General features: G+C 44.1%; 1 protein-coding gene across 1 annotated transcript in view; it reads left to right on the forward strand.

Moving 5' to 3' along the window:
- Positions 1-24,565: 24,565 nt before the first annotated feature.
- The window catches only part of B4GALT5 (beta-1,4-galactosyltransferase 5), a 64,125-nt gene continuing 61,547 nt past the window's right edge, over positions 24,566-27,143 (forward strand). The window contains exon 1 of the mRNA XM_074970024.1: positions 24,566-24,702. Coding sequence (XP_074826125.1) covers positions 24,576-24,702 — 127 coding nt within the window. The 5' untranslated portion in view covers positions 24,566-24,575. The remainder of the gene's footprint in view (positions 24,703-27,143) is intronic.

Raw genomic sequence — 27,143 nt, forward strand, 5'->3', positions numbered from 1 at the left:
ACTCCTCCTTCTCCCCCCCCGCCCCGAGCCTCCTGCATGCCCGGAAACAGCTGATTGGGAGGTGTGGGGAGGGCTGCTGGTGGGTGGGAGGCGCTGGGAGCAGGGTTGGGGGAGCTGATGGGGGTGCTGCTGACGTATTACTGTGGCTCTTTGGCTATGTACATTGGTAAATTCTGGCTCCTTCTCAGCACTGCAGCTGTCCCCAGTGGTGCTTCAGTGTAGATACTACCTACGTCGATGGGAGGGGTTCTCCCATCAGCACAGGTAATACACCTTCCTGAGACACAGTAGCTAAGTCGACAAAATTCTTCCATTGACTTAGTGCTGTCTACACCAGGAGTTAGGTTGGCTTAAGTATGTCACTCAGGGGTATGGATTTTTCACCTAGATTTTAGTGTAGACCAGACGTTAGGTTTGCAGTAGTCCACATTGGGGATAATCAGCACTCTTAATTGCTAACTCATCAAAGCAAAGCATTTAAATCCCACTAAAGTCAATGGGTATGTCTACACAGCCCACAGCAGCGATGCTTGGCTTGTGTCAGCATCAGATTATAGCTGTGTGTAGACAGTGCTATGCTTCCACTAAAGCCCCAATTCAACAAAGCTCTTAAACCCATGTTTAGGACCCATTGTGTATATCTTCACAGTCCATGGCAGTGAGCCTCCTAACCCAGGTCGAAAGACTCTGGCTTGTGGGGCTCATGCTAATGCTCTAAAAATAGCTGTGTAGACAACACTTTGAAGTTGTGTGCCCAGGCTGGAGCTTCAGTTCTCAATTTAAGAACATAAGAACGGCCATACTGGGTCGGTCCGATGTTCCATCTAGCCCAGTATCCTGTCTTTTAACAGTGGCTGGTGCCAGATGCTTCAGAAGTAATGAACAGGCCAAGACAATCATCGAGTGATCCATCCCCTGTTGTCCAGTCCAAGCATCTGGCAGTCAGAGGATTAGAATGCCCAGAACATGGGGTTGCATCCCTGACCATCTTAGCTAATAGCCACTGATGAAACTATTCTCCATGAACTTATCTAAATTATTTTTTGAACGCAATTATACTTTTGGCCTTTACAACATCCTCTGGCAATGAGTTAAACGGGATGATTGTGCATTGTGTGAAGAAGTACTTCCTTTTGTTTCAGAGTAGCAGCCGTGTTAGTCTGTATTCGCAAAAAGAAAAGGAGTACTTGTGGCACCTTAGAGACTAACAGATTTATTTGAGCATAAACTTTCGTGAGCTACAGCTCACTTCATCAGATTTGTTAGTCTCTAAGATGCCACAAGTACTCCTTTTCCTTTTGTTTGTTTTCAACCTGCTGTCTTTTAATTTCATTGGTGAGCCCTGGTTTGTGTGTCATGTGAAGGGGTAAATAACACTTCCTTATTCACTTTCTCTCCACCATTCATGATTTTATAGACATCTATCATATCCCCCTTAGTCATATATTTTCCAAACAGAACAGTCCTAGTTTTTTTAATCTCTCCTCATACAGAATTAGTTCCATACCCCTAATCATTTTGTTGCTCTTCTGTGTACCTTTTCCAATTCTAATATATCTTTTTTGAGACAGGGCAACCGGAACTGCACAAAGTATTCAAAGTTTGGGCATACCATGGCTTTAAATAGTTGCATTATGATATTTACTGTCGTATTATCTATCCCTTTCCTATTGGTTCTAACATTCATAGAATCATAGAATATCAGGGTTGGAAGGGACCTCAGGAGGTCATCTAGTCCAACCCCCTGCTCAAAGCAGGACCAATCCCCAACTAAATCATCCCAGCCAGGGCTTTGTCAAGCCGGGCCTTAAAAACTTCTAAGGAAGGAGATTCCACCACCTCCCTAGGCAACGCATTCCAGTGTTTCACCACCCTCCTAGTGAAAAAGTTTTTCCTAATATCCAACCTAAACCTCCCCCACTGCAACTTGAGACCATTGCTCCTTGTTCTATCATCTGCTACCACTGAGAACAGTCTAGATCCATCCTCTTTGGAACCCCCTTTCAGGTAGTTGAAAGCAGCAATCAAATCCCCCCTCATTCTTCTCTTCTGCAGACTAAACAATCCCAGTTCCCTCAGCCTCTCCTCATAAGTCATGTGTTCCAGTCCCCTTATCATTTTTGTTGCCCTCCGTTGGACGTTTTCCAATTTTTCCACATCCTTCTTGTAATGTGGGGCCCAAAACTGGACGCAGTACTCCAGATGGGGCCTCACCAATGGCGAATAGAGGGGAACGATCACATTCTTCGATCTGCTGGCAATGCTCCTACTTATACAGCCCAAAATGCCATTGGCTTTCTTGGCAACAAGGCCACACTGTTGACTCATATCCAGCTTCTCGTCCACCGTAACCCCTAGGTCCTTTTCTGCAGAACTGCTGCCTAGCCATTCGGTTCCTAGTCTGCAGCAGTGCATGGGATTCTTCCTTCCTAATGAAGGACATAAATCCACACCGTGTAGAGGTCAAGAACAGGAGTTTATTACGTACAGCGCTGATGGAGTGTCACCTCGCTTATTAGGCTCAGAGACACTGTCAATCAATTGATTACAATGGAATACATGGATTTTCCATGGGCGGGGGAAAGTGAAGGGGTAGGCAGTCCCACACCCCCGGATTGGTTTAGCTGCAAGACATGATAGCACGTTAGCCAATGGTCAAAAGGTTACGTAATGTCACCGCCCATGGTCTCAAGTTAACAAATTAACATTTAGCATTTAATTAGTACTTTAATAAAATGTATTAGTATAAAATATGTTGAATTCTGATTTGGGGTCCATAGGAATGATGTAGCTCCTTTGATTGTCCAACAGATAGTCACCCAGTTTTGTGTTCTTATGAGAGGTTCTGGTGACCTTAGTGAGAGAGTGTAGGAGACCCTGTCAGCTATAGACTATCCTTCCTTTCTTTTGCATGTTAGCACCATCTCCTTCCCCATGCTTAAAGATGCAGGAACTCACCTACAGTCCAGTGTGGGAGGAAGGCAGCTGCCAAATGTGGGAGACTTACCAGCAGAGATGGGCTCAGGCTCAAACCAAACTCCAGATCATACTCCAAAACTTTAATGGTTCCCTATATTGCACCAGTTTTCCACAGGTGTAACTACATTGACTTCAGGGCTAACTGAACATCCCAAATCCAAACCCACCAGATTAGAGTTTTGCAGCTAAATCCATCTCTGTAGGTCAACATCAGAACGCCTGGAAAATGAAATATCTGCCCCTGCTAATGCATATTTATTAACCCTCCATGTATAAAAAAAAGGGGGGGGGGTTCATCTGAATAATTTGAAATCTTCTCTGCCCAAAGTGCTTTTGAAAGTCTTATAGTTACTTAATTGAACTACTTAATTAAATTAATTGTGATGTGTTAAGAGCTGATATTGTGCTTCTTGTACAAGACATGTTAAGAAAATATCCCAGGACAGTGTTACACCCAAATATGCAAATTTATTTGTATATCTAACTTGTAAACACAAATGACCAACTAGCAAAACTGTATGAAGTGTTCATTAGAAATAATTAATTTTGCAGATTTAGACCTTCTTAATGGTTTGTTTGTTATTTAATTAATAGAGTTTAGGAACCATGTTTGAGCCTGTTGGCTTTTTGCTAACTATTCATACAGAGTATTCAGAGTTTACTGTTCGAGCTACGTGACTGGCCTGCAAAGTTACATGATATGGTTTCTGCCTTCTGACTGGGTGACCCCAGATGAACAGAGAATACTCTTGATCATTAACAGCTACCTGTATTCACACAAATGAGATACCCCCCCCCCCCCCGCTGTAAGTGTTTATGCAGACACAACACAGCTGCGTAATGTTAGTAGAAAAGCAGACAAAAAATGGTCTGATTGTAGCTGGATCAAACTGAGCTCTGGATTTAGTGAGCATACTAATAAATATTTCTGCCTATTGTTCTCAAACTCTGGTTCCGTGTAGAACACAGTCCTCTGTGCTAATATGGTTAATGCTGTAAGCAACAGCTTGTCAGATGCAGTTAAGCTCTTTATTTTTTGTACTTGATTCTTGAAATCTATTATGCACATTCTTCTGCTTAAAGCCTGACAAGGTGGTTGCTGTATAAATGACACCTATATATTTGGAAGACTTCAGATTTCTTATGACAAATTCATTTAATCCTTTTAATATTCTGACCCATTTAGGGAGTTAATTAACAGGATGAATGTGGACTCAATTTTTCTATTTCATGTGTATCCAAACAGGAACTTTCTTTTATTATAAGAGTGCCCACTAGCACTGCTGTATTTTAAGGTTTTTTACCATTTCTGTGATAGAAACCTCATATTTCAGCATTTGTTGCTAGCCCATAAAAAACACTCAAGATTTAAAACTTGATGTGAAAAAATAATAATAATCCAAGTCTTTGTTTTCAAGTCACAGGAGAGCAAAAGCAATGAGTTGCCGAGTTCAGGTGTTTCTTTTATGCCACTATTACTCAAAAATGATTTTGTCATTTAAGCTGATATGGCAGAGTCCTGTCATTTATAATGCACGAGTCCCTGGGGCTATTTTTTGCAGGAGGGGAAAGTGGCAGAGTGTATTTTGTCTAGAAGGGTGGGTCATTACCTGGCCCAAATCCTGCTTGATTTATTTGCATAAATAAATGTGTGCTATTGGGCCTAATCCTGCTCTGTTTGAAACCCATAGGGTTGGGTTATAATTGTGTACTACAATTCATAGCAAATGCAGTACTAGCCCATACAGAGATAGCATGGCCTGTTGGAGTGAGCCCAGCACTGAGAACAAGAAACACCTGCTCTCTAATCCCAGTGCTGACAGTGACCCCCTCTGGGGCTACGGGCAAGTCACTTAATATCTCTGTGCCTCATGAAGAAAAGGAGTACCTGTGGCACCTTAGAGACTAGCCAATTTATTTGAGCATAAGCTGTCGTGAGCTACAGCTCACTTCATCAGATGCATACTGTGGAAAGTGTAGAAGATCTTTTTATACACACAAAGCATGAAGTGAGCTGTAGCTCACGAAAGCTTATGCTCAAATAAATTGGTTAGTCGCTAAGGTGCCACAAGTACTCCTTTTCTTTTTGCGAATACAGACTAACACGGCTGTTACTCTGAAATCTGTGCCTCATGTTGCTCATCTGTAGCTATATTGCAGGGTGTAGTGAGGATTTGTTTTTGATGGTGAGGAGCACTACACAAGTGCTAAGGATCTCATCCCACACCCCCTTTCCACTGCCTAGCTCCACCCAGTGCTTCCTCTTGACTGTTCCCTCCTCCCACACCCAACTCCATGCTTTCTTTCATGCACGCCTGTATGTATGCCCGGAATAGCCTCCTAATTAATGCTTGCAAGTGTCCTCCCAGTCCCATGAAGGCCTACCTAGTGTCACGGAGTCACCGGGCTGATGCTCTGGAACTACTCCATACGAAGCCAGTCAGGACTGGTGTAGCATGCATCCTCTCTCTGAACATATTGTCACCAGGGCAAGAAGCTTACCTGGCTTTGACCTTCCTGGATCTGACCTCAGAGTATTCAGCATCCCCTTCCTCAGAAGGGCACTGCTAGCAAGTTTGGATCATAATGTTAGGAGTCTGAACCTTGGGCTATGCCCAAAGAATATACAATGCAACTCAGGAGGAGGTGTGCAAAGTGGCTTTATGTCACCTTTGTACTCCTCTGGTCCTGGGCCAGCTGTTCACCTAAACTCCGCTCTAATTTGTGCCAGATGACCAAAGATAGTGGTCAGGTGGGTGTAAGGGTGGCCCAGCCATACCTCTTTGCCTTTGGCCACATCCTCTACATTGTATGTAAAGGGGGGGGAAGAGTGGTGTGTTCTGAGTTTGTACACCACCTAGCGCAATAGGGCCCTGGTCTGTGACTGTGGCTCTTAGGCATCAATGCAATACTACTAATCATAAAACAATAGAAACTGTGTAAACCTGTGGAGGATCCATCTATGCTGGAGTGATCTCCCTAAGGCTGTCTCTAATGGCTTTAGAGTCACTTTGTGCCTGTGGAGTTGTGCAAAGTGGCCACAGCTCAGCCCAGGATCAGGGGTTATTAAAAAAACAAACCAAATATTACCAGAAATGTTTTGGTTTTTAAATTCAAATAAAAAATTTAAATGTGGACGTTTCCCTGCTGTGTTTTTTCAGTCCAGCTTCTGTCATGTTGCACTAAAGGGCTTGAGAACTGCAAAGTGAAAGTGATTAGAAATAAAACTGAGGAATCTAGTTTAACCATCCCAGCTCAGTGAAAACAGCCTGCAGGCTAAGGTAAGAGGAAATTGCATTTTAATCATTTCCATTTGAAGCGCTAAATGACATGGTTCTCACTTTTTTGTGCTGTGGGCCACTTCCTAAGTTTCAGACCATTTTTATTCCCAGCCCCTATTCTTGACACTATACCTTCTGTGTGGCAAGTGGGGAGTTTAGTTACATGAATAAAGACTATGAGGACAGAGTTAAGGAGACAAGATGAAAATGAATTCACTTCAACACAAGGGGTGCAGGAGCTTGGTTACATCTAAAGACAGGCCTGAGGTGTGAAATTCAGAATTGGATTCCAATTCCCACATAGTTTGAGACTGTTCTGATATGTGAAGCGATATGCTGCCAACAGTTAAACAAAAGACTTCCTTCCACAAATATTTCCCCCACTAGCCTGTATTTAACGCCTTGCTTCAGAGGTGAATGATCTCACAGGGACAAGACATGGGTGTCCACAGAGTCTAGTTATTTGCCTTTCCAATTAAATAAAACCACTTTCCTATAATCATAGCCAAGGAAGGAAATGTCTGTACTTTGCTCCTGAGAAGTAGGAGTATATTAATAGAATAAATCAGAGTTCAACTGTGGACGGGAGTGAAAAACTTATTGAAATATAGGAATTACCATATCAGATCAGACCAGTGGTACATTTAGTCTAATAACCTCTCTCTATCACTAGCCAAAACCAGGTGCTTCAGAGAAAGATGTTAAGAGCCTCTTAATAGACAGCTATAGAAGTTAGTGTGTAATCTATGCCATGAAGGATTTATATCCCATATTTTTTAAAAAAATCTTATCTAATGTAACAGTGAATATTCTCATTATCCATACAAATGTCTAATCTTTTTTTAAATCCTACGAAGCTCTTTGAAACTAAGAGCTCCACAAATTAACTTATTCCCCCAGAATAGCCTCTTGGTCATATATTATGAGAAGGTAAATAGGAGTGCCTGATTTATTAGGTCTATTCAATTCATTATATTGTTTACCTCTATCGTGTCCCCTCTTATTCATCTCCTCTTTAAACTAAAGAGTTCCAATCTTTTCATGTCTCTAACAGTTTCTATTGCCTATCTTTGGACCATTTCTATTTTTTGCTATATATGTGCATATATATTTGGCTAGGTTGACAGGAATGGAGCATTCTAGGTGAGGGCATATCATTGATTTATATAATGGCGTTTTAATATTGACACGATTATTTTTCAATCACATTTTTTATACACTCCAACACTTTGCTAGTTTTGACTTCCACTGCTTACCAAGCAGAGGTTTCCATTAAGCTTGTCATACTTACAGGGTATGGTGAAATCCTGAAATTACCAGTAAATGGGAGTTTTGCCATTGAGTTCAATGGCGCCAGAATTTCACCTCTGGTCTTATTCCAAGTAGTTAATTTAAAATCCAGCAGCAATCTGAGTTGTCCAAATTTTTTCCTTCCAGTGTACATTGACTTACATGATTCAACACTGAGGGCATGTCTACACTTAGCTCCGGAGCGATCGATGGAGCGGGGGTCAGTTTATCACGTCTAGTGAAGATGCGATAAATCAACCGCCGAGTGCTCGCCTGTCGACTCCGGTATGCCACTGGAGCGAGAGGCACAGGCAGAGTTGACGGAGGAGCATCAGCTGTCGACCTACTGCAGTAAGTGGATCTAAGTATGTGGACTTCAGCTATGTTATTCATGTAGCTGAAGTTGCATAACTTAGGTCGATCCCCCCCGCCCCCACCAGTGTAGACCAGGCCTGAGTGTTATCTACCACTGTGTTGCCTATTCACCTAGCTGTGTGAGGTCCCTCTGAAGTTCCTCACAATCTTTCATAGGCTTCACTAACCTAAGGAATTTTGTGTCACTTGTAGTTTTTGCCACCTTACTGTTCACCCCCTGTAAAGGTTCAGATTTACCCAGCAGCACCTCCTGCTGGTAGTCATCGGGAATTAACTTGCCCAGCCCCTGGAGCGCCCTCTGCAGGCCGGTGATCCACCTTACCGCCAGCCCCCATGTCCCTCCCAGGACTCAGAGCTCCTTTCCCTGGGGTGCCACCCCCCCAGCAGTACCCCCAAACTCTCAGGTTCTGGGTCTCCCCACCCAGGGGAACCCCCACCCTCTAACCCCACCTCACCTCAGTCTGAGCTACTGCCAGTCATAGAATCATAGAATATCAGGGTTGGAAGGGACCCCAGAAGGTCATCTAGTCCAACCCCCTGCTCGAAGCAGGACCAATTCCCAGTTAAATCATCCCAGCCAGGGCTTTGTCAAGCCTGACCTTAAAAACCTCTAAGGAAGGAGATTCTACCATCTCCCTAGGTAACGCATTCCAGTGTTTCACCACCCTCTTAGTGAAAAAGTTTTTCCTAATATCCAATCTAAACCTCCCCCATTGCAACTTGAGACCATTACTCCTCGTTCTGTCATCTGCTACCATTGAGAACAGTCTAGAGCCATCCTCTTTGGAACCCCCTTTCAGGTAGTTGAAAGCAGCTATCAAATCCCCCCTCATTCTTCTCTTCTGCAGACTAAACAATCCCAGCTCCCTCAGCCTCTCCTCATAAGTCATGTGCTCTAGACCCCTAATCATTTTTGTTGCCCTTCGCTGGACTCTCTCCAATTTATCCACATCCTTCTTGTAGTGTGGGGCCCAAAACTGGACACAGTACTCCAGATGAGGCCTCACCAGTGTCGAATAGAGGGGAACGATCACATCCCTCGATCTGCTGGCTATGCCCCTACTTATACATCCCAAAATGCCATTGGCCTTCTTGGCAACAAGGGCACACTGTTGACTCATATCCAGCTTCTCGTCCACTGTCACCCCTAGGTCCTTTTCCGCAGAACTGCTGCCTAGCCATTCGGTCCCTAGTCTGTAGCGGTGCATTGGATTCTTCCATCCTAAGTGCAGGACCCTGCACTTATCCTTATTGAACCTCATCAGATTTCTTTTGGCCCAATCCTCCAATTTGTCTAGGTCCTTCTGTATCCTATCCCTCCCCTCCAGCGTATCTACCACTCCTCCCAGTTTAGTATCATCTGCAAATTTGCTGAGAGTGCAATCCACATCATCCTCCAGATCATTTATGAAGATATTGAACAAAACCGGCCCCAGGACCGACCCCTGGGGCACTCCACTTGACACCGGCTGCCAACTAGACATGGAGCCATTTATCACTACCCGTTGAGCCTGACAATCTAGCCAGCTTTCTACCCACCTTATAGTGCATTCATCCAGCCCATACTTCTTTAACTTGCTGACAAGAATACTGTGGGAGACCGTGTCAAAAGCTTTGCTAAAGTCAAGAAACAATACATCCACTGCTTTCCCTTCATCCACAGAACCAGTAATCTCATCATAAAAGGCGATTAGATTAGTCAGGCATGACCTTCCCTTGGTGAATCCATGCTGACTGTTCCTGATCACTTTCCTCTCATGTAAGTGCTTCAGGATTGATTCTTTGAGGACCTGCTCCATGATTTTTCCAGGGACTGAGGTGAGGCTGACTGGCCTGTAGTTCCCAGGATCCTCCTTCTTCCCTTTTTTAAAGATTGGCACTACATTAGCCTTTTTCCAGTCATCCGGGACTTCCCCCGTTCGCCACGAGTTTTCAAAGATAATGGCCAAGGGCTCTGCAATCACAGCCGCCAATTCCTTCAGCACTCTCGGATGTAACTCGTCCGGCCCCATGGACTTGTGCACGTCCAGCTTTTCTAAATAGTCCCTAACCACCTCTATCTCCACAGAGGGCTGGCCATCTCTTCCCCATTCTGTGATGCCCAGCGCAGCAGTCTGGGAGCTGACCTTGTTAGTGAAAACAGAGGCAAAAAAAGCATTGAGTACATTAGCTTTTTCCACATCCTCTGTCACTAGGTTGCCTCCCTCATTCAGTAAGGGGCCCACACTTTCCTTGGCTTTCTTCTTGTTGCCAACATACCTGAAGAAACCCTTCTTGTTACTCTTGACATCTCTTGCTAGCTGCAGCTCCAGGTGCGATTTGGCCCTCCTTATATCTTTCCTACATGCCCGAGCAATATTTTTATACTCTTCCCTGGTCATATGTCCAACCTTCCACTTCTTGTAAGCTTCTTTTTTATGTTTAAGATCCGCTAGGATTTCACCATTAAGCCAAGCTGGTCGCTTGCCATGTTTACTATTCTTTCGACTCATCGGGATGGTTTGTCCCTGTAACCTCAACAGGGATTCCTTCCAACAGTCCCCACTTAGCCCCTTATATCAGGGGCTGACTGCAGTGTATACGCCACTCATCACAGGCAAGGGGGTTTTGGACCTGCTGCCTCTGCATACCCATGGGCTGTCCCCCTGCACCTATTCGGCCTGCAGCCTGAGGCTTTCCAGGCTGGAGCTCTCAGCTCCTCTGGCCCTTCCCCAGCCCTGCTCCAATCTAGGTGTCCTGCTCAGTACCTTACAGCCAGGCCCTTCTCCCTCACAGCCTCTTATACGGGCTAGCTGGGCCTGACTGAACTGGCCACAGCTGCAGCTGCTCCCTTAATCAGCCTGGGCTTTTCCCCACAGCCCCAGCTCTCTCCCAGGGCTGGAGCGGGTAATCACCCTGCTACACCCCCTTTCAGAGATCATTAATAAATATATTAAACAACACTACTCCTAGTAGAGAACCATCTGGCACTCCACTGTTAAGCTTTTGCCATGTTGAAAATTGACCATTTTTCCTAATCTTTCTTTTTCTATTAGCCAATTTCAAATCCATGACAATACATTACTTCTCATGCCATGACCACTTCGTTATTTAATAGCTTCTTGTGAGGGACTTTGTCAAATGCTTTTTGAAAATCCAAATAAACTATAACCACTGGATTTCCTTTATCCACTATCTAGGAGAGCTTGGAGTGTTTTCCCTTGGAAAATGTTTGAAAATACCTGCCATCTGGTACAATCTGATGCATTCCACAGACAAGAGATTTTGCTCCTCTGAGGCATTTTTATGAGCTTCAGGGTAAGTCATCTCTTGTAGGGATAAATTAGCAGTATCCAGAGAGGGGCTAACACCATCAGAGACAGGCAGTACTGACATGTTTTCACAGCAAAAAAAAAACCTTGCCTCAGTGAGTCTTAGAGTCCAGGTCTGCAGATGCCAAAAAATAGCCGTGTAGACATTTGAGCTCAGGCTCTGAAGCCCAAGAAGGTAGGTGGATTTCAGAGCCCAAGCTCCAGCCCAAGCCTGAATGTCTACACAGCTCTTTTAGTGCCATAGTTTGAGCCCAAGTCTGTAGACTCGCTGCCACGGGTTTTTTGTTTTTGTTTTTATTTTGTTTTTTGCTGTGTAGACATACTCAGAGAAAGCACCTCAACCTTTTGAAAAGGTCAGCAACAAACTCTTAATATTTTGACCTATCATTCCACAGCTAATTACTTCATGGTGAAAATGTGTCTCTTTCAAAACATTTTGACTAGTATTGTCGTCTTGGGGAGGAAGGGGGTGGAATGTGACACCCGTGGCAACTCAGAAAAAGCCAGCTCTCCGACACTCCTTGGGAAGTACATGGTATAAGAGTCATCAATTAACCAATGCCCATTTCTGCCAGACCTGAAGAAGAGTTCTGCATAGCTTGAAAGCTTGTCTCTTTCACCAACACAAGTTGGTACAGTAAAAGATATTACCTCACCCACCTTGTCTCTCTTCTGTTGATGTCAGTCCTGATCTTTCAAAGGCACCTTAAATTTACACATGTGACTAATCCCATTGACTTCAGTGGGATGGCTCACATTCTTGAAATTAAGCACGTGCATAAATTCCATCAGGATCAGGGCCTTAATAGTCTCGGTAGAAAGCTTAGCAGGTGGAGTAGTCAGAAAACAGGTCTGAACCAGTTCCTCCTGCAAAGAGAACATTTCAACTCTGAAGTTCTTGCTGTTGAATTATTAAAACATCTTAATAAATACTTACGTGCTTCCAGTGTCTTAATTATTACTCCAGACACAACAACATTAAATAAATTAGCAGTACACCTAAGTGCTAGTCCATACCCAGCCTCTAGTCTCATGCTACTTACGTGTGATCTTATTATGAAATTAAGCACACACCCTGTTGTGTCTTTTATAAAACTTGTAAAGTTAGATTCATGGCTGCATCAATAATTATTTTTCAATGGTCCTGCATGAAGAGCCATATGCTATGTATTTATGCTGTGCACTGTGTGTATATGTGGGTGTGTTGGTTTAAAATGTATACATTGCTACCACACACATATCCTTATGGGCCAATCCTGCTGCTACTGAAGCCAATTATAATACTCCCACTGACTTTAAATGGAGCATGATCAGACCTATATGTTGCAAAACTGAGTATTTGAAAAATGGGAAAAAATCATTAAGTTTTTTTGACTGAGGTTGCAAAATAAAGTAATCAGCTGTAACTCTCAGTCACTCCCTGCATGGCACAGCTATTATCACCTACCATAGCTCTTAAATACAATATTTGAGAGCGAACATAGGAAGAACTGCAGGGAAAATGAAAGTGCAAACTAACTAGTACTGAATAACAAAGGGTCTGATGCTGAGAGATACTGACCAACACCAGCCTTACAGGGGAAGTGCTCTCTACACGCACAGGATTGGACCACTAGTTAGTCTCCTCTTTGACACCTGAATTGAAAGTGCCAGGCTCTACGAAGATATTGGTAAAACTCATAAAATGATAGCTGGACTTTTAATGTCCTGGCACCATTCTGTAATTTGTAGAAGCTGGCAGAACAAATATCATCCCCCTAATCTGGGTACCAGTTCCATGCTAGGGGTCTGTAGAAACAGTCAGAGGCAGACTTTGATAAATTTCCAGCTGATCAGAGATTGGACTGTCATTTAATGAGTACTTCCAAAAAGTGCTATTAATTTTTTTACAGGGGTGAAGGAGTGCTCTGAGAATTCTACCTTTTTTCTTCTATTTCTTTATGGCCACACTATGCTATCCTTACTCATGTTTGGTAGCACCTTACTTTGCAAATAGTCCCAATTGACTTTTATAAAACTTCACATGGTGTCAGATTCTCCTCAATGTCCTTGTCTTTATTAGGAAAAAAAGGTGTGTTCTTAATGTTGCTTACTTGAGGTAACTTACTTGAGGTCAAATTCTAGTGAAGCTAAAGCAGTTTGTAGTTTTCACATGAGTTAGCAGAGTTACTGTATTGCAATTTGGCTTTCAAACTTTTAGCCCCAAATTCTAAGAATTACCCATGAAAAAATATGCTTGCACAATTGCATGACTAATCTGCACTGGCAATTGTTGCAGTTGTGTGCATGTAGTGATGGTTACTGTGCAGGTAAACATCCAGTGAGAAATCTAAACTGTCATTTGCCTGCATTTAGCACAACAGAGTAAAAAACTGCAGAAGTCCCATGTTTGGTCACGCTCACACTTTTTCATGAGCAATTGTGTAGGTGCAGTTCTGAAAATTGTGCCCCTAACTCTTGTCTATGTTGTCTACAAACTTTATTTTTGTTCCTTATCTTTTCTATCCCTGTACATGCAGTCTACAGCCTCAATTATACACAATTCAAATCTGGACTGTAACAAGTCAATATATTTGTATGCAGTTTGTGGAACTGACTGACAAAGTCAAAAGGCAAATTTGTTATCCCTTTCATTGCATTGTCTTTTATTCATAAATGATTGCACTTTCTTACACATTTACGGGAGGCAACATGTGGGAATATTGTGCCAAGTTCACCTCTGTATAGTTCTATGCTGCTAGCTGCGTCCTCATGCTCCAAAATGTCAATCTGTTCTGGATTTGCACTCTACATTCACCAGTTTATAATTAAACCTGTGTGTTTACTGACACAATAGAGTACATTAAGGGCTGTTTGTTCAGGGCTATTACCACCAAACTAGCTGGCACCCCATCCACTGTGGGCTAGGTGCACACAATCAGACAAGTTTCAGAGTGGTAGCCGTGTTAGTCTGTATCAGCAAAAACAACGAAAAGTCCTTGTGGCATGTTGTTTTTACAATCAAACAAGGCTATTAAGCAGGGATGCTATTTATTTTGATAAGGACAGACAGCGAGACAGCGTCTGTTTCGGCAGGCAGTGATCCAATTGAAAAAAGACATCAGGACTTCCTGCAGAAGATGAGGCTACCCAGGGCTACCTGCAGAATCTGCACCTACCTGGCAGACATAAGATTGCTAAGTTGGCCTGGAACAGATACAGGTGCAAGATGAGAGACAAGCGTAGCAGCTCCCCGTAAAGTAGGGTTTCTCAAACTTCATTGCACCATGACTCCCTTCGGACAACAAAAATTACTATATGACCCCAGAAGGGGGACCGAAGCTTGAGCTCACCTGAGCCCCACTGCCCTGGGTGGGTGGGGCGGAAGCTGAAGCCCTCGTGCTTCGGATTCAGCCCCAGGCGGTGGGGCCCGGGCATCAAGTCTAAGCCAGCCTTGGCAACCCCATTAAAATGGGGTCACAACCCACTTTGGGGTCCCAACCCACAGTTGGAGAACCACTGCAGAGGTATCTGAGGAAGAGCAAAGAAACAAAGGGCCCTTGTCCTTGGACCCTGAAGTCCTAGCCTTTCCCCATTTCCTCCAGCATTCACCACCTCTGAGATGTCAGCTCTTTCTAGCTGACAATTCTCCAAGCTCTGCTAAATAGCAGGAAATGTCCTACTGTTGCCCCAAAAGATGCAGAGCTGAAGAAGGGGAAATCACAGTGCAAGAGGAATTGAGTGGGAGCAGCAGAGCGTAGGAGAGGGAGGCAGGGCTGCCAGCAGGATGTCTTGCTCACTGGACATTAAAATTCGTATCCTCTCTGCTTCACCTAGGTGAAACTCCCTCATCTCTCTGCCTTCCTCCTTCTCTATTCCTCCACAACCCCTTTTCTGTCCCCCTCTCTGCACTTGCTCTTCACAGATTAAGGGCACTGTGTACCTTGTAATGTGGTTCTCCCCCTCTTCATGGAGTGCTGCCCCCTCTCCTTAGAGTATTTTGAGTGTGCTGCTGGTGGCTGTCCTTCATAAGCACTCGCTGAACAGCCTTGCACCACTGCTCCTCCTATTATGTGCAGTGTAAGAGCAGAGAAAGACAGAGCAAAGTGGAGGAACAGCAGCACTGCAGGACAGGCGTATATCACTGATGGGGTCTTAGCAACACTGAGTCATAAACATTGAGAGGGGCAAGAGACATAATTACAATCAGTAAATACTTTCAATTTATATTATACCTTCCAACCAAGTTTCTCAAAGGAAAGGTAAAGATTATTATTGTCAATTTACAGATTAGTTTGTGACTCATAGGGTTATTCTTAGTGTGGAAGTCTCCAGACTAAATATACTTATTTTTATTTATTTTTTATTTATTTGTATTCCTGTCACCCCAGGAACTCCACCTGAGATCAGGACTGAATAAAGGCTTGCCTACACTTAAACGTTTTGCTATTCTTACAATACCGATATAGTTAAAGTGCCAGATTCCACCCCCTAGTGTGGATGCAGTTATGTGGTATAAAAGTGCTTATACTAGTATAGTTTATTCTGGCTCAGGAAGGCCATCTCTGCACTAGAAACAAATGACCGGTATAGGAATACCAGGGTACTATATTGACAAAGCATTCCTGCCTACAGCTGCAAAACTGCATGTAGTAAATCTACCCCTCATAAGCAAAACAAGCTATACCGGGCATAAAAGCACAGCTTTGCTGATGTAACTACATCTACATTAGGGGCTTCTGCCAGCACAGCTATGTCAGTCAGAGATCACACCTCTTCATACCCCAGAACAACACTGCTGTGCCAGCAGAAGTCTGTAGTGTAGGCATAGCCTAAATGAGAAAAGCTATACCAGTATAAGGCACTTTTATACTGGTATAAATATATTTACACTAGGGCTTTTACCAGCATTGCTATGCTGGCAAAAAAATTACACCCTTACCCAACGTAGTGGTTCTGGTAAAACTTTTTAAGTGTAGACAAGCCCTGAGAGACTGTCACTGCCCCAAAGAGGTTACAGTCTAATTAGACAGTGTGTAACATACAAGCCGGGTAATCAGTGTGACAGTTTGCAAACATCATGTTTGTGTCATCATGTTTTTGTTGGTTGGCTTCATTCTTTTTCGAATTATTTGGATGGAGTTTTGTTGGGGGGAGGTAGGATTAGCTAACCACACAGGCAAAGGGCAGGAGAAGGGACATTGAAGAAGGCCTAAAGAAATGGAGGGCAGGGTTGACTGAATAGACTGGGAAGTGAATAGACTGGAAAGGCTAGGGCAAGAGGGAGCTCAAGGAAATAGCCAATCAGCAGAAAGGAAAGAATGTCCAGAGTGAAATCTGTAATAAGCAGCTGGGCTTTGGTGACAACATCAGTGTCTGACCAACCCTACTACAGCTGTTGTTTCTTCTCCTACTGGCTGTTTCTTTCCCAATTAAACATATATGCAGGCTAGAAAATTGGTGGCAACAGTGTATCACTTTTGACCTTTCCCCAGGCTCATCTGGACCTGGCAAGAAAGTAAGGAAATACAGTAACAGGAAAGAGGTCCCAGATTTGTTCTCAGGCTCTGGCACATGATTCACCTGGTTGGCGGGGCTCACTCTGTTCTGCTCCAGGAATTAGACAAAGGATGTTTTGAAAGTGCTGACTAGATGAGAGTTTATATAGTTTTTTTCTAAGCTCAGCTGGAATGCATTGTCTAATACCTTGCTGTTTCAGACTTTTAAATTGGGGTGGGATTTGGGCCTCTGGGTTGATATTTTTTTTAGAGAATTTAGTGCTTGATTGATAGCCCTGGAGACTAAAGGCCCCTGTTGATCCTCACAACAAGTGTAGCATGGGCAGTAGTAATGCCAGCTTCCTTACACTGACTTACCCATGTGCCCCAGCCCTGACCTGAAGGCCCCTCTGGGGTCTGGTCTACACTAGGAAAATGAGTTCAATTTTCCATTCCGTTTTGATTAGAAACTTCCATTTTTCTATGAAATTATTTTTACCTTATCCTCCCACACTCCCTTGCCTGTTTGTCTTTTTCATCCACCTATCGCATCCTGTCTGACACCTAGATCGTTAGCCTTCTGGGACAGGGACTGTTTTCTCTGGTATTTGTCTGAACAGCACCTAGCATAAGGGGACCCTGATCCTTGAGTGGGCTTCCTAGGAGCTCCTGTCATACAGACTAAATAAATAATAACTTTATTACCGCACCTGCTCAAGACAACAATGGCATGTAACCTGCTGTGACCACTGTCTCCGTTCTTGGTTTAGCTCCTGTGCAGCTCCACTATGGCTGTAATACAGGCACTGTGGGCTAGATAACGCATTAATAAAAGCACCAGTGCTTCATATACTATGGAACTCCTACCATTGCTCCCAGTAGAGAACCTCCATTGGTGCTACTACAATGAAAGGAGAAGCTTAATAAACAGCCTAACAGACACCACCTGATGAACACATCCAGCACATTTTTCCAGAAGACTCACATCAATTGCCTGTCTATTTTATGTTTGTTATGGGTACCCTAATCTGTTCCCTTTTTCAGATGTGCTGTTGGCCTGTTAACCCAGCCTTGCAGAAAAACATCTCCACACAAACTAAAGATATGACTTGTCCCTTCCATTCACTCTCTGAGCTGAGAATGCTGCTCCCCTCATCCCCATTTTTCTCAATGAAGTATGAATTGCACAGAGCACACACACATAAACTAATCAAGGAGTCCATTTGCAACCTGAACAGTTTTATGATTTAGGTCCAATCCACTCTGCAACTTAGTGTATATCTGTGTTGTAACCTAGTCCCCTAGCCCAGCTATATGTAGTGTAGAAGGGGTCTTTTCTCTTTTTCTCATGTAGTGCCCTTTCCCCCCACCCCCAAATCTGGATGCTCCCTGGATGTCATGAAGTGCTTGTTTACATGGGGATTTATAATAGTTATTCCTGATTAGTGTGGATGCTTTTATATGGTGACATGCCACTAAGCACCCTTGCTTTCACACCCTGCACACTATTGTAATAATATTTGACAGAATATGCCTTCTGAGGTATCATTTGAAAACTAACTCACTGATAATTAATGTTCTTTTGTGATGTATATACATTATGTGTATTAAGAATTATGAATATATGCTGGAATTTTGACTAAAGTATGGTATGTCAGTGGACAAGGGGTATCAGAGGGTTAGCCATGTTAGTCTGTATCCACAAAAACAATGAGGAGTCTGGTGGCACCTCAAAGACTAACAGATTTATTTGGGCATAAGCTTTCGTGGGTAAAAACCACTTCTTCAGATGCATGGAGTGAAAATTACAAATACAAGCATAAATATACTGGCACATGAAGAGAAGGAAGTTACCTTACAAGTGGAGAACCAGTGATGACAAGGCCAATTCAATCAGGGTGGATGTGATCCACTCCCAATAATTGATGAGGAGGTGTCAATACCAAGGGAAGAATTCCACCTGGATTTCAACAATTTCCACCCCACCATCAACCTCAGCCTGGACCAGTCCACACAAGAGATCCACTTCCTGGACACTACAGTGCAAATAAGTGATGGTCACATAAACACCACCCTATACCGGAAACCTACAGACTGCTATTCTTACCTACATGCCTCCAGCTTCCATCCAGGACACATCACACAATCTATCGTCTACAGCCAAGTTCTAAGATACAACCATATTTGCTCCAATCCCTCAGACAGAGACAAACACCTACAAGATCTTTATCAAGCATTCTTAAAACTACAATACCACCTCGAGAAGTGAGGAAACAGATAGACAGAGCAAGACGGGTACCTAGAAGTCACCTACTGCAGGACAGACCCAACAAGGAAAATAACAGAACACCACTGGCCATCAGGTATAACCCCCAGCTAAAATCTCTCCAGCACATCATCAACGATCTACAACCTATCCTGGAAAATGATCCCTCACTCTCACAGACCTTGGGAGACAGGCCAGTCCTCGGTTACAGACAGCCCTCCAACCTGAAGCAAATACTCAGCACTGTAGGGGCAGAATTTTAGAATTATACTATAGGAATTGATGTATAATTTGATTTCATCCTGCTAGTCACCCCATTTGAATAGCAGAAAGGAATGACCCTCTGGGACTATGAGATTCTGTTTTCCCATATGCATTACAAATTGGCCCCTCTTTAGTTCTTTGTTTTAAGGTTTAGTTAGTAAGAGACAGGATTCTGTGTTGTGTCTATGTTAAGTAGATTAGAGGAACACTGAAGGCCTGGGTCTCAATGTAAATTGTCTTGGTTATTGATTGTAAAACTTAGCAAGGTTTAATTTGCAATGCCTTTTTGCGCAATATAAAATACTACTGTTTGTATTCTCAAAGTCTCTGTAAAAGACTGTTTGGTCTCTGTAAGAGACTGCCTGTGTGAATGAGGAATGCATGCATCAGGAAAAGATAAGGTGTGAAGGCCATCGTTAACCAGATGGTCAAGAAAGGAGGAGCGAAGACAGTTATCGAGATTTGTTGACGCCAAAGAACCATCAACACGTATCCATGATTGAGGAAGGGCAAATTGACAACCCTGAGGTGAAGGCTGGCACCCCTAAAGACAATTAATTCAATTGAAACCAGGACAGGATGACCCTCTCAGAGGTGTTTTGGAATGTTAACACCAATCAAGGAGTAACCGGTCAGAAACTGACACAGCAAAATCTATAGACTTCAACAGAGAAAAAGGACTATAAGAACAAGATGCTTTGGCATGGGACTTTGGGTTCATCTCGCCACACTCCAGGAGCATCGGATCGCGACTGACAGAGCCCTGCTCCCCTCTGCAACCGATCTGGCTGGCCACTAGATTGATCCAGACTCTGGACTGGTAACTATAAACATCAACTGGCAGGACCCTGTGTGTGTGTGTGAGAGAGAGAGAGAGATTGAAAAGCATATGCTAACTGTTGTATTCTCAATAAATGCAGCGTGCTACCTTCTTCCCTATAAAGATCCCGTGTGCTTCTTATAAGTATAACATTTTTGGTGGAAAATTGCCAAAGGGGGAAGAGTATTTGTGCTGTAATTATTGACAATACTGCTAAGTGATTGATCATTCAGGTGTGCACACCCCTGGTCATAGAGATACCGGGCAGTGAAAAGGGAACCAGGTGTGGTTAATATTGTATTCACTGTTGGTATTTTATGAATTGAGAATTTATATGATTAAGAGGTATACACACCCTCGGTCATAGAAGGGCTGAGAGACAGGAGAGAGGTTTAGCATCCCTCCCTCCACCCCGACTGCTGGGGGGAAATAATTGGAGGTGGGTATACCCCCAGTCGTAGAAGTGCCAGGCAATAGGGGAAGGATGAGAGTCCTCGCTCCGACCCATCTGTCAGGGAAAACTATAAAAACCATAGGTGCATACACCCTCAGCCGTAGCAAGACTGAGCATAAGAGGAGAACTTAGGGTTTCTCGCTCTGCCCCGGGAGGGATTTTTATATTTGGTGTATGAACTCTCGGCGGTAGAAGGCCAAGCAATACAGAGGGGGACTTAGCGTTTCTCCCTCTGGCCCAGAGCGGGTTAAGATAATAAGCCCCGGCACTGGCACAGGCAAACATAAGATCTTAATTAAGGTAATTAGAAATAACAACCAAACACCTTGGATCCAAAATGTTCAGATGAAAAGAGTCCCGTAAGGAGAATATTCAGGCAGAACTAAAAAAGCTGGTGGGTGTGCAAGAGATCACTCCTTTTAAACAAATCTTGCAGAAATTTGGCCACAGCCCATGGACAGAACAAGCAATAGGCAATGTCCACACAATAGCCGACTTAGAAGATAAACTGGCAAAATATTTGTTGATTTATAAACCTTTAAACCCAGCAAAATTAAAAACCCTTTTTTATATATTTAACACCATTATAAATGCTGGAGGCAAAGCGGGGTTTGGGGTGGAGGCTGACAGCTCACGACCCCCCATGTAATAACCTTGCGACCCCCTGAGGGGTCCCGACCCCCAGTTTGAGAACTCCTGTACTAATGTGATATATGCCATCATATGCCAGCAATGCCCCTCTGCCATGTACATTGGCCAAACCGGACAGTCTCTATGTAAAAGAAAAAATAGACACAAATCAGACATCAGGAATGGTAACATATGAAAGCCAGTAGGAGAATACTTCAATCTCTCTGGATATTCAATAACAGATTTAAAAGTAGCCATCCTGCAACAAAAAAACCTTCAAAAACAGACTTCAAAGAGAAACTGCAGAAATGCAATTCATTTGCAAACTTAACACCATTAATTTGGGCTTGAATAGGGACTGGGAGTGGCTGGCTCACTACAAAAGCTATTTTCCCTCCCTTGGTATTGACATCTCCTCATCAATTATTGGGAGTGGAATACATCCACCCTGACTGAATTGGCCTTCTCATCATTGGTTCTCCACTTGTAAGGTAACTCCCTTCTCTTCATGTGCCAGTATATTTATGCTTGTATCTGTAATTTTCACTTCATGCATCTGAAGAAGTGGTTTTTTAACCATGAAAGCTTATGCCCAAATAAATCTGGTCGTCTTTAAAGTGCCACCATACTCCTTGTTGTTTATGTCAGGGGAATTGTTAAACAGGTCTATCAAAGGAATGTGTATTTGATTTTCCGACAAGCCCAATATTCAGACAAAGATAATGAAGGTCCATTTTAACACATAAGCAGTAGACAGACCATCAAGACAGCAGGGGGAGAAGATGGCAGGAAACAAAACAATTTGCATTTCAGCAAACACAAGGAGGGGAAAAAGAGCATGGAACTTCCTTCACCGCAGACTCCATGTTGTCTTCCTCACTGCTTGAATAAACTTTACTTTGAGGGGTAACTCTCAGAAGAATCCATTTCAAAGGTTCACTGGTCTAAAAAGATATGGGATCTGAATCTCAAGTGATAAGCAACTGAATCAACTGATTGTATACAATGTTATGGTATTATAAGAATGAGGTCTCTTCTGAAAGCTAATGACACATTGGTGATTAATATAATTGTGAAATGTATGTAATACCATTATGTAAGGAATTATGTATAGCAATGGATATTAGGCTGTACAGTCTGCCCAGACAGGTGGGAATATCAAAGCTATCTACCTGTCTCCTATGTAAATTAAGCATGGTGGAATGAGAAACAATGGAAGCCCCATTTACACAGAAATCATACAGCAGGATGGGAAGCTCACAGAAAGGGAAGAACAGCATGAGTTCATCCTGCCTCTTGAAAGAACTGAACTTTGGAAGATATAAGCCAGGAGAGAAGCCACCTTGGGCATCCATCACTAGACAGACAGAAGAGGCCAGAGCTCTTGCAAGCTGAGAAAGATGGATCCTTCAAAGAAGGGGGGAGGAGAGAAGCTGAGCTCTCTGGAACTGAATATAGGTGAGAAATTTGCTTAGGCAAAGATCTTTCATCTGCAAAGACCAGGGAAACCAACCCCATTTGCTTTGTGGAAGGTCCTGACTGACGGAAAGTCAGCCATGGCTGAGAAGAAGAAGGACTAGTGAGAGAAACCATCTTGAACAAAGCCTTTATCTTGCTAGATTAAGTATTAGACTTTTAGATATGTGTTTTCATTTTTATCTGCTTGTAACTATTTCTAACTTTAATCCTTTTATGTAGCAACACTGTCTCCACCTATGTCTTATTGTTAATAAATTTGTTTTATTTTACTCTAATCCAACTCAGTGCTGTGTTTAAAGGGAAGGGTGTATTTACCCATTTAAGTTAATAAGCTGAGATGTGGTTTTATCTCTTTATAGGAGAAATGAATCTTATTATTTCTTTGAGCTGTTCAGGAGACGGCTGGATACTTCAGAACACATGGTTTGGGGGAAATTTGGGACTGAGAGCGTGTTGGGGCCATCTTGCTAGTTGTTACCAAGGCTGGTAGAAGGCAGAATGAGGCTGTGGGGCTGTAGACAGGCTGCTGAAGTCAGAGTTACTGGACCAGGCTGTTGAGCACACAGAAACTCAGGGTGTGACCTGCATTCTTGTAGACTGATTGTGAGTGGCCGAGGCTGGGAGCTCCACTTTAGCAGCAAAGCACTGTTAGGCATGCAGGGTTGCAGGACAAGTGGTGACACAGAATCACAGAATATCAGGGTTGGAAGGGACCTCAGGAGATCATCTAGTCCAACCCCCTGCTCAAAGCAGGACCAATCCCCATTTTTTGTTCCAGATCAACTTAACAGCCTCCTCAAGGATTGAACTCACAACCCTGGCACAACCCCTCACTGCTCTGGATTGCATCCCTGGACCCTGACCGGACAGTGAAAGGAGTAATCAGGAATAGCTAATAGTTAATCTGCTTTAAATTCACATCCTACTTTATTCTGGATTAATTTTCATGTTTACACAAACCAATGTAATACGAAGGCAAAGAGCACACTTCTATAGTGTGAGTAGAATTGAAGGGTAATTTGAAGATGCTGCAGTGCGAGAGGGTAATTTTCAGCCACTGTAGTGTGAGTGGGAGAGAAGGGTAGTTTGTATATGTTTGTAGCCATACCATGGGCGTAACAGTGTAAAAGCCAAGAGGAGCGGACACGTGCATGCAGAAATGTGAGGGGAAGAAGAGAAGGATACTTTTCAGAGGCTCCCTGGGTGCTGTAATGTGAGTGGGAACAGAAGAGAAATGACAGAGGGTACCTAGATACTGCAGTAGGACTGGGAGGGGTGGGTAAATTGCAGGTAATTCCTGACTGCTGTAGTGTGAGCATAGGATAATGTGTAGACTCTCTCTAGGAGCTGCAGCACGAGTGGGGGGAACTGTATAGGGGCTCGCTGGATGCTGGAGTGAGAGTGGAGGGCACTTAGCAGATGCCTCTGTAGCTCAGTGTAAGTGCTGCAAAGTGATTCCTCCCCCCCCCCCCCCCCGTTTTCAAACTATAGTACTCCCAGAGTGCTACAGAGTGAGTAGAAGGGTGTTTTCAGGGAGTCCCTGAGTTCTGCAGTGTAAACTGAGACTAGTTTGTGGACACCAGCTGGGTGTTTCAATATGAAACAAGGGGTGTTTGCAAGTGGTTCCCAGTACTGCAGTGTAGTTAGAAAGGACTTTGCAGATGGTCCCTCTTCCTTCTGCAGAGTGGGTGGAGGGGAGCTGGCGGCGGGTCCCTGTTCTGCAGTGCAGCCGGAGCGGAGTTTGCAGACGGCCCCTGCTCCGCCTCCTCCCCTCGGGCCCCGCCCGCCCCGCGCGCCGGTCGTTCCGCGGGGGGAGCGCAGCCGGCTCCTCATTCATGCGGCGGGGCTAGGAGCTGGCCGCGGCGGATCGCCCGTAGAGCGCGGAGCCCCCCCCCCCTCCCCGCCTGTGAGCGGCCCCGGCCTCGGCCGGGCGGATCGGATCGGGGGCCATGCGGTGGCTCCGGGGGGCCCGCGGGGCCTGGCGGCTGCTGCCGCGGCGCTCGCTGGTGGCCCTGCTCTTCCTCTTCTCGCTCTCCTCCTCCTTCCTCTACTTCGTCTATGTGGCGCCCGGCATCGGTGAGAGGCCGCGGGGGGCTCCGGGGGATGCGCCGGCTCCCTCAGCCGCGGGGCGGGCGGGCGCGGCCCCTCGACGGGCCGGGGGTTCGCGTATGGCCCCGCCCCTCCCCCGCTCTTGGGGGCGGGAGCGGCGGGCGGAACCGGTGCCAGCCCCGCGGGATCCGCGCCAGCCAGAAACTTCCAGAGAGCCCGGCCCGTGCCGCTGGTCAGCGAGGCTCGTTCCCCCTCGGAGGCCGTGAACCCTCCTCCTCCTGCGGCCAGGTTCCGAGGCCGCCCGGCGCTGGGCTGGCCGGCACCTGGCGCCTCCGGGGGTGGGGGCGTGTAGGGGACACGGCTAAACAGGCGGCTTCGGGAGCGGGGATTGCCCCCGTAGTCTCCAGACGTCGTAGGGAAAGACCGCAGAAGCAGGTGATTTCTGCTCGTACAGTTTTAGCCAGGGTTAGCTAATGGGGTAACAACGCCGGGAGAGCAGGAAATGCTCCGTAATACGCCCGAGAGCTTGGGGTGGGTGTTTTTTTTTTTTTTTCCCCAAAAATAGAAAAATGACACAACCTCTATGTCCGGTGTAGTCCCTCGTGCCAGGGGGCAGGGGAGAGCATTGGAAGAGGAAGCAAGTTTGTAAAGCTGATGAGCAATGACACCATTTTCCCTTTCAAACTGCGGTCAACCAAATAGCTATTCGCTTCAGAGGCACCTAGGCTGTGCAATTAGACCATTACTAATTCAGTCTGGTGACTGAGGGTCTTACTGCTAACTACTGAGTTATGAAAATGGTAACTGTTTTTAAAAAATCAAGAATCCTGTGTTATCAAATGTTCTCCAGTTGATTAGTTGGACAAGTTTAGTTTCTAATCCAGTACATGGTATATTAGGTATATTTTATGAAAGAGTTAACTTCTTTTTTCAGAGACTGGACCACATCCTGATAAGCCTTTTCTGAGAAAAGGAATTGGGCAGTTTTCTTGGGTTAGAGCAAGGGACCCCTCAGGAGAGATTATTACATGGGGGATCGTGAGCTGTCAGCCTCCACCCCAAACTCTGCTTTGTCTCCAACATTTATAATGGTGTTAAATATATAAAAAACTGTTTTTAATTTATGGGGGGGAGGTCCACACTCAGAGGCTTGCTTTGTGAAAGGGGTCAGCCATACAAAAGTTTGTGAACCACTGGGTTAGAGTTATCCTGTTTGTGCATAAGCTGGTTCCACTGTCTAGTGCAAACTGTTGATCTGAAACTGAAAATTCATGGTGTGGTTTGCACCTTCTAATGTGAACAGCGTGAAGTCATGTTAGAAATGAAATGCAACCAGCGTGCTTAACTAGCAGTTCTGAGAGTGTCCTGGGTTGATGGTCAAGCTTGCTATAGAGATTAGTTATATAATGTTAGTATTTTCATCACCTTCAGCATACTTTAGAACGCTCACTATTTCTAACATGCAGAACTGATCCGTTTAGGTCCTGTTGGTATAATATGAAAACCGGAAGGAGGGAGATATGTTCCCTATGTGTATTATATTTAGTAGCTGTAAATTAAGTCTTGGAGACTTCAGGTGCCTAATAGAGCATAGATTCACATGAACATAAATTTGTATAATTAATCCATTATTTTCTTTTTGGTTAAAATGCAGTTTGGTTTCAGTGATTAAAAATATTTCTTGAATTAGTTTATAAGTAGATCATGAACTTTTTGGTAACAGAATATGGAAATCAAAAAAAGCCCATGTGTATATATAAAAACCTGTAATGCGAAGTATGTGTCATGCATTATTCCAGCCTTGCAAAATTCTACTTTTCCTCTGATCTAGGACAAATATTTCTGAATTCAGAAAATGTTCAGAAAAAATTCAGAATATATTCACTTACCATCAATCCACCTTACTAAAGGATGGGCTGGTAAATACACAATTTTCCAAGACTGCATTGCTTCTGTTCCAGTTTCTGAACTCTAGTTGAGTCCGGGCCCTCATTTATGGCCTGCTATGTGTTCAATTCTGAAGCCAGTAATTTCCTGATTATTGGAGAGTTCATTGTAAATGAGTTAAGCGTTATCAAAAAAGCGTTAATGATTTAAACTCCTTCCAACAGAAACCTTCTCCTCATTCTTAGAATGTCTCAGTGTGACGTTTCAGAGCTACAGCTCACGAAAGCTTATGCTCAAATAAATTTGTTAGTCTCTAAGGTGCCACAAGTACTCCTTTTTTTTCAGTGTGAAGTGTATATTGTCCTTTAAGGAGTTAAAACTTCCCTCTTGCTAGTCAACCATAGTGCAGCACATGCATGCATGGTGGAATGGGCAGCCACACGCCAAAATACAATGGCGAGTAAAGTACACCCAAAATGTTGTCTGAGTTCTGTCAGAATCCTTTAATCTCCTGCCTTTTTCTACAACCTTATTCTTACCCAGGGCTTGGGTAGCAATGGTGGCCTGTCTGTGTATTGTAT

This window comes from Natator depressus, chromosome 13 (assembly GCF_965152275.1).
Source record: "Natator depressus isolate rNatDep1 chromosome 13, rNatDep2.hap1, whole genome shotgun sequence".
In the NCBI taxonomy this organism is placed as follows: Eukaryota; Metazoa; Chordata; order Testudines; family Cheloniidae; genus Natator; species Natator depressus.